At 47.2% G+C, this 13,311-nt stretch overlaps 1 protein-coding gene across 1 annotated transcript; it reads left to right on the forward strand.

Moving 5' to 3' along the window:
• Positions 1-49: 49 nt before the first annotated feature.
• On the forward strand, positions 50-12,059 carry LOC121872469 (putative dipeptidase CPSG_01350; the record flags this gene model as incomplete). Its single annotated transcript, XM_042375258.1, is given in 7 exon segments — positions 50-1,349; positions 2,342-2,521; positions 2,780-2,906; positions 4,837-5,017; positions 6,155-6,311; positions 7,382-7,514; positions 11,909-12,059. Coding segments are annotated over 7 exon segments (1,340 nt in total), but the record flags the coding sequence as incomplete, so codon positions are not given.
• Positions 12,060-13,311: the final 1,252 nt, after the last annotated feature.

Genomic DNA, 13,311 nt, shown 5'->3' on the forward strand with positions numbered 1-13,311 from the left:
TAGGGTGCACGGGACACTTACAATAGATACTCTGCCAACCCACCACACACACACACACACACACACGTGCACGCGCTTGTTGAAACTTCAAATAATACTTGTAATTATGTTTGCAACAGAAGTTCACGTACAGTGCTGATACAATAAACTTATCAACTGAATAAGTTTAAAATTTCGACGTTTGAATTAATTTGATTCTTTGAAGTAGTGTGATAATTTTCTTAGAATGAAGAAGAACGTGTGTCTTATGGCTGAAAAGATCATTTCTAGTGATAATTACTTTAATGGTTACACTGCACTATGAGTCCCCCGCAGTAATCTAAGAACACGATTAACAACTGTTGTGTGGCTGACAGTGGCCAGTGTGACAAGAAATTTACTTTAGAAATTATGTTAATGAAAATTTCCAGGAAATAAAATATTCTTTAAACACGATTAATAATAAACAGAATTGGATATGTATTAACATATGATAAACCAGTACTGTTGTTATACATTACCACAACGGACGATCAATAGCTGAACATTCGCTATTTAGAGCCTCAAGGTTGGGATGATAATATGTCTGAAAAACTTCGTTAATATAATACAGTCAGACGGCTTGAAGTGCGTTATTAACCGAGAGGAAAGTCCGGTACAGTATACAGAAAGATAGAGAGAAATATTTAAGTAACTCAACATTCAGTGAAAGATATTTACCGGACATCCTCTTCATGTTGTAAGTGTGAAAGTGTATACTAGGATAGATGAAGCGGGTGATCGGCATGAAACAGAAACTAATTATCCTGTAGAGTTCTGTAGGTGATTGGAAAGCGATCAATATGTTCAATAATTGTAAGATGAGTGAGTGAAGGAGATGTATTTTACACTTGACTTAATAAAGTAGATCATGAAACATAACTATGGATTACTAAGGCTACATAAATTGTTCCTACAAAATGAAAAACAGTGACGTTGATGATGGTGTTCGTACATCCCCCAGTGTGACCATAACCCCTGTGGTGTCCCCCGGGGAGCAACACCACGCACAGGATGTCTCGAAGTGTCTCTACAGGTCCCACATAAAGGAAGACTCTCGGAAACTAGCAGAAACGTGGTCAAGGGTAAGGTATTCCCGCCCTGATGTGACGGACACCAGAGGGCAGTGTGAATGTCCCCTGCCAGACACTCACCAGTGTCATGATACTAACACAGAGGTCTACTCTAGGACACTAGACCCAGCACGTCCTACCAACGAGGACCTGCAGAGGCCTTCCAAGATCTCTAGGAACCATGGGTGGCCGAGGATGCTGGTCACGCCTGAAGAGTACCAGCTATCCTGCAGGTGCCCCCACGGCTCCCTCTCTCAGGTAAGTCCTGTTGCTATAATTCTAACATCCTTCTCTAGGGTAACATAAAAGTGTTCACAATTTAACTGTTTTTTTAAGGATTGTCTACAGTGGCGACGAAGTGATTCATATCTTGACACTCCAATTCTTGTTGCGCGGTGAACGTGGCCGCACCACTGTTGACATGTACCGTGCTGGCCGCACCACTGTTGACATGTACCGTGCTGGCCGCACCACTGTTGACATGTACCGTGCTGGCCGCACCACTGTTGACATGTACCGTGCTGGCCGCACCACTGTTGACATGTACCGTGCTGGCCGCACCACTGTTGACATGTACCTTGCTGGCCGCACCACTGTTGACATGTACCGTGCTGGCCGCACCACTGTTGACATGTACCGTGCTGGCCGCACCACTGTTGACATGTACCGTGCTGGCCGCACCACTGTTGACATGTACCTTGCTGTACGCACCACTGTTGACATGTACCGTGCTGGCCGCACCACTGTTGACATGTACCGCGCTGCCCAAACATAATAAAGTCGCCGAGACAGATGGCTGAGGGTGGCCGTCTACGTTAAACACCAATGTTAAAAATGCGATGGTTTACGACGATAGGGGAGTAACGATCGGTCAAAGCACAAGACACCTCCAGCTAAAACGCCATTTTGAATCTGAAAGCAAACACCAGTCAAACACACAACGTCTCCACCTTTAAAGAACTCGACTATCAGCTGGTAAAGTTATGCTGCAGTTGGAGTTTGAAGTTCTCGGTCACCCACCAAACAGCCCTGACCTCGTTTCCCCCGACTGTCACCCGTTAGGCTTTGAGAGAAGCAGGCGAAACCTTTTTTTCTGATGGCTTACATAATCCTGTGCACCGCTAGACCAGGTGTGTTGAAAAGCATGATAGAAGGACAAAACCAGGAATATTTTACATATAGCATAAGCGTGGGCTATATTTATATGACTTAGGTTTAATTGATAAAACAAATTCCTTATGGTGGATTAGGTACCAGAGGAGACGAGAGTGGAGGGGCGGCTGAGCGATACATTGGGGTTAACGACAGAGACTTCGTGGACTGAGGGGCGGCAACCTAGCAGGAGTTTAGAAGACCTTCCTGGAGATATTAAGGACCACATCCTCAAGTGCCAGTGTTCCTGTGACCACCTCGGCTACGGCAACTACTCTGTAAGTTTTTTATCTCTTATTATCAAAGGTCCTTCTGTTTCGTCTCTCTTCTTTCTGTTGTTATACTGTAATTACCATTTAAGCTTGTGCTACTTTCTGTTGACTATTGTGACCACTATACCGAGGCTGAGTCAGTCCACTATATCGAGGCTGTGACAGTGTACTCTATTTACATTTTCTGCCCTTGTCAACTCTTATCGTTATCAATGCGTTGGTGACGTGCCCATATTGTCATGCTGTGATCTTGCTTCGTCCTAGATCAAGTCGATGGACAGGCTGACCAATGGGTGCTCGGTCCATCTGGCCAAAAGTTCGGCCGCTTCAGACTTGGGGAAGGAGGACCACGCGTGTCACCACCAGTCATCACCAACCAGCAAACACAAAGGTACAGTTACCGCCATGGTGTACTATCATCACTTTTATTAATGTTAAATTCCTTGACAGGTTTGCAGGATATTATGAGAGTATGTGTCCGTCTTGCTCGTGGTCTCTCCTACATATGAGAACGATCACTCTCCAAGACGTGTACAGATTTTCTCGAGACTTGACAGGACAATATTGCCATTATGATATAAAAAAATAATAATATTGGATCTTCTCTAAGCCTCAGTACCTGCTGTAGGGTTATGTATTTTATCTAGATTCTAAGATTAACATTATTCACTAGACCAAAAAGTTATAAAGGAAAAAGTGAAAACAATTGTGAGTTTTCAATTTAGGAAAAGATTTTTATTGCTCGGATTATCTTTCTCGCTCGTGATTGATCCCTTTACCTCGCTTTTCTGGACACACTTACTGGGCATTAGAAGGATAAATGTTTTTGTTTAGTTACTTTAACGACAAATACAAACTTTATAACTACTATCGTACATAAAATTCCAATAAGTTTAGCAAATCAGGTCGCAAATCCAAAATGTTTAGCACCAAGTCCCAGGTCACTATAAAGTCTTGTATCTGGTCAATAACCACTCCGGTTCCTGCTGTGAGACCCACTTGCTCGCCTCCTTTATCTTCGTTTGTTTCTTGTCCCCGTCGGAATCAGCAGCCAGACAAAATATAAGACGTTGCTCTACACTCGCTTGTTTTTCTTCTATACTCTGTCATTTGGATTGTCGGGTCTTATCGTCATTATTTAAGACTCGACGTTGGTCTTCAATGTAAACACTTAAATTGTAAGTTTTTTTTTAACATTATTTTTTTGTCAGTCAAATTGTTAACTATTAGCGATGCTTTAATGTTCGTCTTTTTATTTCGAGAAGATTAAATACTTTTCTTCATAGTTTCTCTTCTCTTCTCTGAGTCATCTCGCCCACTATCACTGCCTCTCTCCTTTCATCTTTAATACCATTCAAATTACATTCCTTCATTCTGATATTCTCTCATTCAGTCATGGCTCGGAGGGCCTCTTTCATTCCTTCGTCTTCCTATTTAATATATATCTCCTACTTCCTTTTATCTTCCTCGTCTTCTTTCTTTCTCCTCCCAAACATTATACACCATTCCACCTTTTTTCTTTCATTGTGTCCAGGTTTCCCCTTTATTCTCCACTCAATAACTATTCCCACCTTTACCGATCATTAACCAGCTCTAACTTTATTTATTTCATTTCCGTTTAATATTTTACCTTCATAATCTGGGTCCTAATAGGCCTTCATTATAAAGCCCCGGCATCCTAATAAGTCCTGATAATTAGGGGTAGGAGCCAATCTTAATGGGTCCCAGTCCTAGTACATTAAACAAAGGGATTTATTTCTAGTTACAATGGGCCTCACTTCTATTGTACCCCCGTCATAATAAACTATTTCTACTGGTACGTTAGGTTAGGTTAGGTAAGGTTACACTGGCGTCTATTTGGCCCATTTCGCCAGGTACCATTTTAAACTCTCCTTTGACGGACCTTCAGACTCAAGTTTTACATTTTGTCATTAATAGTAAAACTATTGTATTGTTAACAGGAAAATTACTTCGGGAAACAGGTTTTTATCTAACTGTAAAACTAAAAAAATTATCGCTTATTGTTTCTCAATATATTCATCTCTCTCTCTCTCTCCATTTATTATACTGTTTATCTAACTTTTCTTTTCTTTATCCTTGTGTATGTCATTATATCGATGTGTGTTTTTACCTATTTTCTCACTTCCAATTTCCTGCTATAAATTATTGTTCATATTTGTCTCTCTAAAATATTAACTAACTATTTTTTGAAATATTTGATAATAGTTTGTTTACCAGGACTCTTTAAACCCCATTTTCTTTCCCGTTCCTCCAGTTAATATATTATTTTCCCTGGTTGAAGAGTGATAATGTTATTCCAGCAGAAGGAGGAGGGATAGGAACGAGAACCAGGGCGTGGGTGTGCGTGGTTGTGGTGCTGGCAGGCGTGGCAGGCGTGGGCGTGGGTGTACCTCTGGCTCTGCGCGTCGACCCTGGAGCTTCCCTGGAACAACGTCTCACTACAACCAAGACTCTGCTTACAGACACACCGCTGTTCGACGGGTCAGTGACGTACAGTAATTCTCTCATGTTATTTTGTTTGTTTTGTTTCATCGGTTCTTTGACCTCTATCATTATTACACATTTTGGTTTAGATCTACAACCTCATCCCTTATTTCTCTCTCTACCAACACCTTCTTCGTGGGGCATCGACTACAAGGCGTCTACACACACTGAGCGTACTGCTACTTGTTTCACCTTACGTTACGGTAGATTGGAATGTGTTTTATTAGTCAAGGATAAGTTAGGTTATATTATATTATGTATGGCTATATTAGCTTCAGGGCACATTGTACCCGCGACACCTTGTACCCACGACACCAGGTAGACAAGAATCCTTATACCTATGCTAGACAGACAGACAGGCAAGGCTCTATAACAGAAACTGAGGAACAAAATGAACAAACTTCTCTGACACAATCAGAAAGTCTGGAAAAAAAAGTTGGAAGTTGTGAGTCTTCTTCCTGGAGATCTAAACTCACTTCTCTTTTAGAAAATCAGATAAATATGACTTTCTTCCTCCATAAAGCGAGATGACGCTGACAGATGTGCAGAGTCGACAGAGTATGATCCAGGTCTCTCAAGATAGGTCAGGTCGGGTCGGGTCGGGTCGGGTCGGGTCGGATACGTCAAGCAATGAGAAAAATAAACGAACAATAATAATAAGGTAATATAGGAAACTTTTCACAAATAGTCATGGTTGGTATATCGGAGTGTGAGTGAGGATCAATCTGGCGAACGTAATGTCCTGAAGTCTCCATCTTGAGTCATGTGTTAGTTGAAGGATGACTACGCTTCCTCGACATCCCTCACATTACCCTTAACGTACACTGCACGTTCCTCTTGTTATCTAGTCTGCACTCCAGCTACTTCATAAATGCTCTCAATTTAATCTTTTTACCTTTTGACCCTAAATATATCCTGGCGCCAAGGACTGATGTTGAATATTGATGCAAATTAAGAAATAATCTCATTTCTCAAATACTTTAGTCTGAAAATCATTTACCTTTGAGGTGAGGCTATGCGCTGCACTAGTGTACGACCGAGAGCGTGACGTATTATGAAGCATTCCTTCATCTACCTACCAAAACTCATGTTTCTATGTACAGTATATAACGATCACCTGTACTCCTTCCCCAGGCACAACGACCTGCCGTGGAATATCAGGAAGTTTATGCACAACAAACTTCACAGCTTCAACTTCACGGCCCAACTTAAGAAACTTCGCCCATGGTCCAGATCCTCTTGGTCCCACACTGACTTACCCAGGCTCAAGGAGGGCATGGTCGGTGCCCAGGTGAGTTTTTATAACACAACAGCTGGCTCATGGCGATCGTTGTCCAACACTAACCTGCTCAGACTCGAGGAAGATGTTATTGGTGTCCAGGAGAGCGCAAGCGGTGCTCAGTTGGGTCTGTGTCTCACACTGACTTAAACAAGAGTATCTTCCCACGCTGTTCTAACCCGACACAAACAGGACCTGACTCGTGAGAATAAATGTTGATAAGACAATTGTGGTTTACAGGATATAGGTTGACAGGTTTTTCAGATAACCATACCAGTAATTCACTTTAATGGCGCGCTTCAGTGATGCTAAATCAGTATCAATATCGCGCTGGCAATGGTTGTAATGTGGGAGAACATCTCCATGGCCATTGCAGAGTAACATCATTATCATTAAGATAATGGGTAAAAGTGGGTTCCTTAGGCCTGACGACCTTTTAGGGAACGAATTCATAAGGTAACAGTAAACTATACAACAATTACAACAGTAAGTCTTCATTAAACAAGGAGGCAGCGTGGCCGGTACTTTATACGACCACCATCAACTGTAAAGTCAGGTCCCCGTTTACAGCTGGAGGCGAACACACAACCTTTAAAACAGACGGAGAGCACTAGTGTGAGGCCAGTACACTATGCCGGGAACTGTCATACTTACAAACATAAAATCCGTTACCGGTAACTTGCTGAAACCCTTCGATACAATATATATACAAGCCGCATCTGAACCCAATATAACGTAACCTGATATAAGTTCAGAGCCATTAATGTCCAACATAATTTGGTTATTTCAGTACAGTATTGTGTTCAAGAACTCAGCGTTAGTGGTTTGGCGCTTAATTATTTCACTGAAAAAGTATTTTATAATTGTATTATACCATAAAATCTAATTAGGAATTATGCATTTCTTTCACTTTCTGGGAAGGATGTATTGTATTTACACAGTTTTAAAAATAGACTGAATGTTGGCAAATTTAGTATGGAGGTGCGGGTGGGCTAGGGACTGGTCACACATTATCTCCTGTTCCTTCAATAGTGAAGCAGTAATGAATAAACAAAACAGAACCCATATCTGTCCTCCCACAGTTCTGGGTGTCCTACGTGCCTTGTGAGTCACAGAGACTAAACGCCGTGCAGCTCACCATAGAACAGATTGACCTCATCAAGCGTCTCATTGATCAGTATCCCGACGACCTCCGCCTCGCTACCTCCGCCGACGGTGAGTATTGGGTCAGTCTGGGTCAAAGGTTAATCTGTGCTATGGGTCAACTTAAGTCACGGTTAATAAGTGTGAAAAGTAAATGTTACTGGCTTGTATGTATGTATGTATGTATGTATGTATGTATGTATGTATGTATGTATGTATGTTTCTTTACGCCATTTGCTTCTGTCTTCTCAGCAGTATTTGGAAATCTGGATGTTTATCGATTTGCGGATCGTGTTCTAGAGTAATGGTTAGCCAGTGCAGTTGGCGAGTTGTCCGGTCTTCTCGGACTATTCTTTGATACTGGGTGACGCAACACATTAACTTAGGGTGAGGTTGTTGTGTTGGTGACAGCTTCTACACCTTAAGAAGGCATGATCACTAACTAACGTAAACTCCTATGCCGACCCCGCTACTGCTTCTGACTCTCTCATCGGAAACACCGCCAAGACCCCAACGCTAATGCTACCGAGTTACAGTTTGCTAAACGATTATCTTTACGCTTGTCCTTTCTTACAGAATAGTTGAAACTTTCGATCAATAAATCATCACCAATTCTCAATCAAGATACAAGAGCTTGAAGTTGTACACATCCATATACAGTATAACGCTAATCTCTACCAGTGAGGCTGAGCCAGAGTCCCTGACGTAGAGGAGAGGAACACCATCACTGAGCTGCTCCCTAAAATTAATAGTCTCTGTCTTACCAGGCACCGCAGGTCTCCAGTACAACCCAACAGTCATTTTTTACCAAGCCCGGAGAACATAATATATTTCAGGATGTACTTCTGTGTATTAACTCGTATATCCATATAATAGTAACCTTTACCAGCCAGTCTCAAACCCGGACCCAGAGGCAGTGTTTCTGTCTCCTCCCAGACCCACACCCTCCATCACCCAGGGCCCTCCCACCACCCATTCCTCCAACACAAATATAGTGACAGTGTGCTCTCTCTCTCTCTCTCTCTCTCTCTCTCAATGAACTCCTTTCATCTCCCCTTTTCCTCGTACTCCTCTCCTTTCCTTCATTAACTTTCTTCCTTGCCTCTTTTCCCTTTCTCTATCGACTCTTTCTTCCATCCTCCCTCCCTCCCCCCACACTTTTTACTCAGCAATCACTTTTTTATTTTTATTTCTCCATTTGTTTTCTTAACTCTACTTTTCATTCCTCCATCATTTATTTTTTCCTAACTCTCTCATTTTTTCTTCACTTCCTTCTCTATTCTCTCTTACTCCCATGGTACTCTCCCTTCCCTCCTCTCTTGGTTTCCTCTCCCTGGACTTGACTTCCTCTCCCTAATCCTTGTATCCTCTCCCTAAGTCCTGGCTTCCTCTTCCTACCTCTGACTTCCCCCTGGCCCTAACTTCCTCTCCCTGATCCTCACATCCTCTCCCTAATCCTGGCTTTCTCTCCCTGGCTGTCGCTATGGTCTTATCAGCCTGTCTGCCAGACAATGCCAGGCGGTCAACTGGCTCCATGTTCAGCGATTACGGGAAATGGTTCACATTAATCAAGTTGAGAAGAATGGATTAAAAAAGTTACAAAAACAAGAAATTCACAAGAAAACTGATGATGTGATTGTCTATGTTATTATAGAAAGAAATACAAGTTTGTTTAACTTCAGGACCACGACGATCGATGTAACACAACATACTATTCGCTAGAAACACGACAATACGAGTATTTCTGTCCAAGGTCACATTGAAAACGGTGAGGTGCACGGAGAAGGTGAGGTGCACGGAGAAGGTGAAGTGCACGGTGAGGGTGAGGTGCACGGAGAGGGTGAGATGCACGGAGAGGGTGAGGTGCACGGAGAAGGTGAGATGCACGGAGAAGGTGAGGTGCACGGAGACAAGGAGAGGAGTGAGGTGCACGGAGAGGTGAGGCACGGGAGAGGTGAGATGCACGGAGAAGGTGAGGTGCACGGAGAAGGTGAGGTGCGGAGAAGGTGAGGTGCACGGAGAAAGTGAGGTGCACGGAGAAGGTGAGGAGCACGGAGAGGGGTGAGGTGCACAGAGGTGAGGTGCACGGAGAAGGTGAGGGTGAAGGCACGGAGAGGGTGGAGGTGAGATGCACGAATGCACGGAGAGGTGATGGTTGCACGGACAAGGTGTTGAGGCAGGTGAGGTGCAAGGACGGGAGGTGGAGGGTGCACGGAGGTGAGGTGCACGGACAAGGTGAGGTGCAGACAGGTGAGGTGCACGGACAAGGTGAGTGCACGGACAAGGTGAGGTGCACGGACGGAGAAGGTGAGGTGCACGGAGAAGGTGAGGTGCAAGAAAGGTGAGGTGCACGGGGGAGTGCAGGGAGGGTGGGGTGCACGGAGAGGGTGGGGTGCACGGAGAGGGTGGGGGTGCACAGGCGGGTGGGTGCACGGAGAAAGGTGAGGTGCATGGAGAGGTGGGGTGCAGAGGGTTAGGTGCACAGGGTGGGTGAGGTGTGCACGGGGAGGGGTGCAGGGAGGGTGCACGGGGTGTGGGGTGCACAGAAGGGTGGGTGCACAGGTGGGTGAGGTGCAGGTGGGTGACACAGAGGGTGAGTGGGGAGGATGGGATGCACGGGGGGTGAGTGCACAGGGGGTGGGATGCACGGAGAGGGTGGGGTTTGGGGTGCACGGGGAGGGTGGGTGCACGGGGAGGGGTGGGGTGCAGGAAAGGGTGGGGTGCACGGAGAGGGTGGGGTGCACAGGGGACGGGAGGGTGGGGTGCAGGGGGTGGGGTGCACGGAGGGTGGGTGCACGGAGAGGTGACGGAGGTGAGGTGCACGGAGGGGTGAGGTGCAGATGAGGCACGGAGAGGGTGAGGTGCACGGAGAGGTGAGAGGTGCACGGAGAGGTGGTGCACGAGAGGTGCACGGAGAAGGTGAGGTGCACGGACGGTGGACGGACAAGTGAGGTGCACGGACAAGGTGGGGTGCACGGAGAGGTGTGCACAGGTGCACGGGAGGCAGAGGGTGGGGTGCACGGAGGTGGGGTGCACGGAGAGGAGGTGGGGTGCACGGAGGTGGGGTGCACAGGAGAGGTGGGTTGCACGGAGGTGAGGTGCACGGGGGGTGAGGTGCAAGGTGGGGTGCATGGGGGTGCACGAGGGTGGGGTGAACGGAGAGGGAGGGTCAGGTGAGGTGCACGGAGAGGGTGGGGTGCACGGAGGGTGGGGTGAACGGAGGGGTGCACGGAGGGTGGGGTGCATGGGAGTGAGGTGCACGGGGAGGGTGGGGGTGCACGGAGGAGGTGAGGTGCACGGAGAGGTGAGGTGAACAGGGGAGGTGGGGTGCACGGAGAGGGTGGGGTGCGGAGGGTGAGATGCACGGAGAGGTGAGGTGCACAGAGGTGAGGTGAACGGGAGGGTGGGGTGCACGGAGAGGGTGCACGGATGGGGGTGGGGTGCACGGAGAGTGCACGAGTGGGAGTGTGTGGGGTGCAGGAGAGGGTGAGGTGCACGGAGAGTGAGGTGCACGGAGAGGTGGGGTGCACCACGGAGAGGTGAAGGTCTTTATAAAGCTACAGAGTTAAATAATAATGTGGGGTTTAGTCGTGAAGCACTATAGTACAACCATCAATGCGGTGCGTTATAGTCTATGTCAGAACGATGAAGAAAGGCCCTCCTCAGAGCCAGGTGTGGTGTGTGGCAGCTAGCCCCACATCACACGCCCTCCTTCAGTCACACACATCACATGCCTCCTTCAGTCAGGTGTGGTGTGTGGAGCCCCCACACATCACATGCCCTCCCTCAGAGCCAGGTATGGGGTGTAGCCCCCCCACACACATCACATGCCCTCCTTCAGTCAGGTGGTGTGGTGGCAGCCCCCCCCCACACATCACACGTACCCTCCTTCCAGTCAGGTGTGGTGTGTGGCACACACACACCTCCTTCAGTCAGGTGTGGTGTGTGGCATCCCACACATCACATGCCCTCCTTCAGTCAGGTGTGGTGTGTGGCAGCCCCCCCACACATCACACACCCTCCTTCAGTCAGGTGTGGTGTGTGGCAGCTATCCCCACATCACATGCCCTCCTTCAGTCAGGTGTGGTGTGTGGCAGCCCCCCCACACACATCACATACCCTCCTTCAGTCAGGTGTGTGTGTGTGCACCCCACACACATTCCTTCAGTCAGGTGTGGTGTGTGCAGCCCCCACACATCACTCCTTCAGTCAGGTGAGGTGTGTGGCTGCCCCACATCACACATCCCTCCCAGTCAGGTGGGTGTGTGGCAGCCCCCCACACATCACACGTACCCTCCTTCAGTCAGGTGAGGTGTGTGGCCACCCCACATCACACGTACCCTCCTTCAGAGCCAGGTGTGGTGTGTGGGAGCAAGGCCCCCCCCCACCCACACACACGCATCATAATTTCATGTTAACATAATTATAATGTACCAAGAGTACTGAGGGTCGTTCGTATGCGACAGAGGTGGAGGAGTCGTTCAAGGAGGGTCGTATCGCCAGCCTCATCGGCGTGGAGGGCGGCCACGCCATCCAGAACTCCCTGGGCGTCCTACGAGCTCTGAAGGACCTGGGCGTACGCTACCTCACTCTCACCCACACCTGCAGTACTCCCTGGTGAGTCGCCTTGCTAATTTCTTGCATTTCTCCCTCTCACATTGTAGCCTGTTACTGCCTCTTTCTCACACCTGCAGTACACCATGGTAAATAAGCACACCTGTTGCTACCTTTCAAACACCTGCAGCACACTCCCAGGTGAGTCACCACGTCTGATCTTAATCCTTTTTCATACCTGGTGAGTCCCCAAACCTGCACCCCCATTGGTGACTCCCCACACCTTGACTACACCCTGTACAGTCAAATACACAACTGTCTTCCCAAGCTTTGGTGAATACCTCGCGGGGAAGTCGAGTCATCTGTTGTAGTAATACACATACTTGAAACTACTGAACACTTGGCAGGTCTGAGGGACCTTGGAAAAGGTAGCCACACTCTCTGTAAAAATCATCTTCTCATCACAAAATATAGCCAGTTGCCACAGGTTGTCAACCACATCTACATGCCGTCTCACAAATTTCACACGCTGCTCCATGCGGTTTTGTGTTAGTGAAGTTGTATCAGCTGGAATGTCTGAGTGAACACCTGCTGAATTTCATCTCTGCGTTACTGTTCGTGATGTGCACTGCAGTTACAATTCTTCGTTGGATGTTAGGTCCACTGGGTGTTGGCCGAGCTTGTATGCATTCCGTAATCCTTTGGTCTTCATACAATGTTGTTGAGTGAGAATAGCCTTCCTCCGTACACCGCTTCCTAATAGTTCATGTGCTTATTCTCTCTATCTCCACTGAACACTTCCCCCTCACCAGTAACTACCCCTCCCCTTCACCAGTAACTACCCCTCCCCTTCAACTAATACCCCGCACCAGTAACTACCCCTCCTTCACCAGTAACTACCCCTGCCCTTCACCAGTCTATCCCCACCAGTAACTACCCCCCCTTCACCAGTAACTACCCCTCCCTTCACCAGTAACTACCCCTCCTTCACCAGTAACTACCCCTCCTTCACCAGTAACTACCCTGCCCTTCACCAGTAACTACCTTTACCCTCACCAGTAACTAACCCTACCCTTCACCAGTATACCCCTCCCCTCACCAGTGTACCCCTCCCTCGCCAGTAACTACCTCCCTTCACCAGTAACTACCCCTCCTTCACTGTTTCACTCCCTTCACCAGTTCCCCTCCCCTCACCAGTAACACCCCTCCCCTCACCAGTAACTTCCCTCCCCTTCACCAGTAACTACACTTCACCTCCAGTATACCCTCCCTTCACCAGTAACTATCCTTCCCCTCACCAGTAACTGCCTTCACC

This window comes from Homarus americanus, unplaced genomic scaffold (assembly GCF_018991925.1).
Source record: "Homarus americanus isolate GMGI-L3 unplaced genomic scaffold, GMGI_Hamer_2.0 scaffold11302, whole genome shotgun sequence".
In the NCBI taxonomy this organism is placed as follows: Eukaryota; Metazoa; Arthropoda; class Malacostraca; order Decapoda; family Nephropidae; genus Homarus; species Homarus americanus.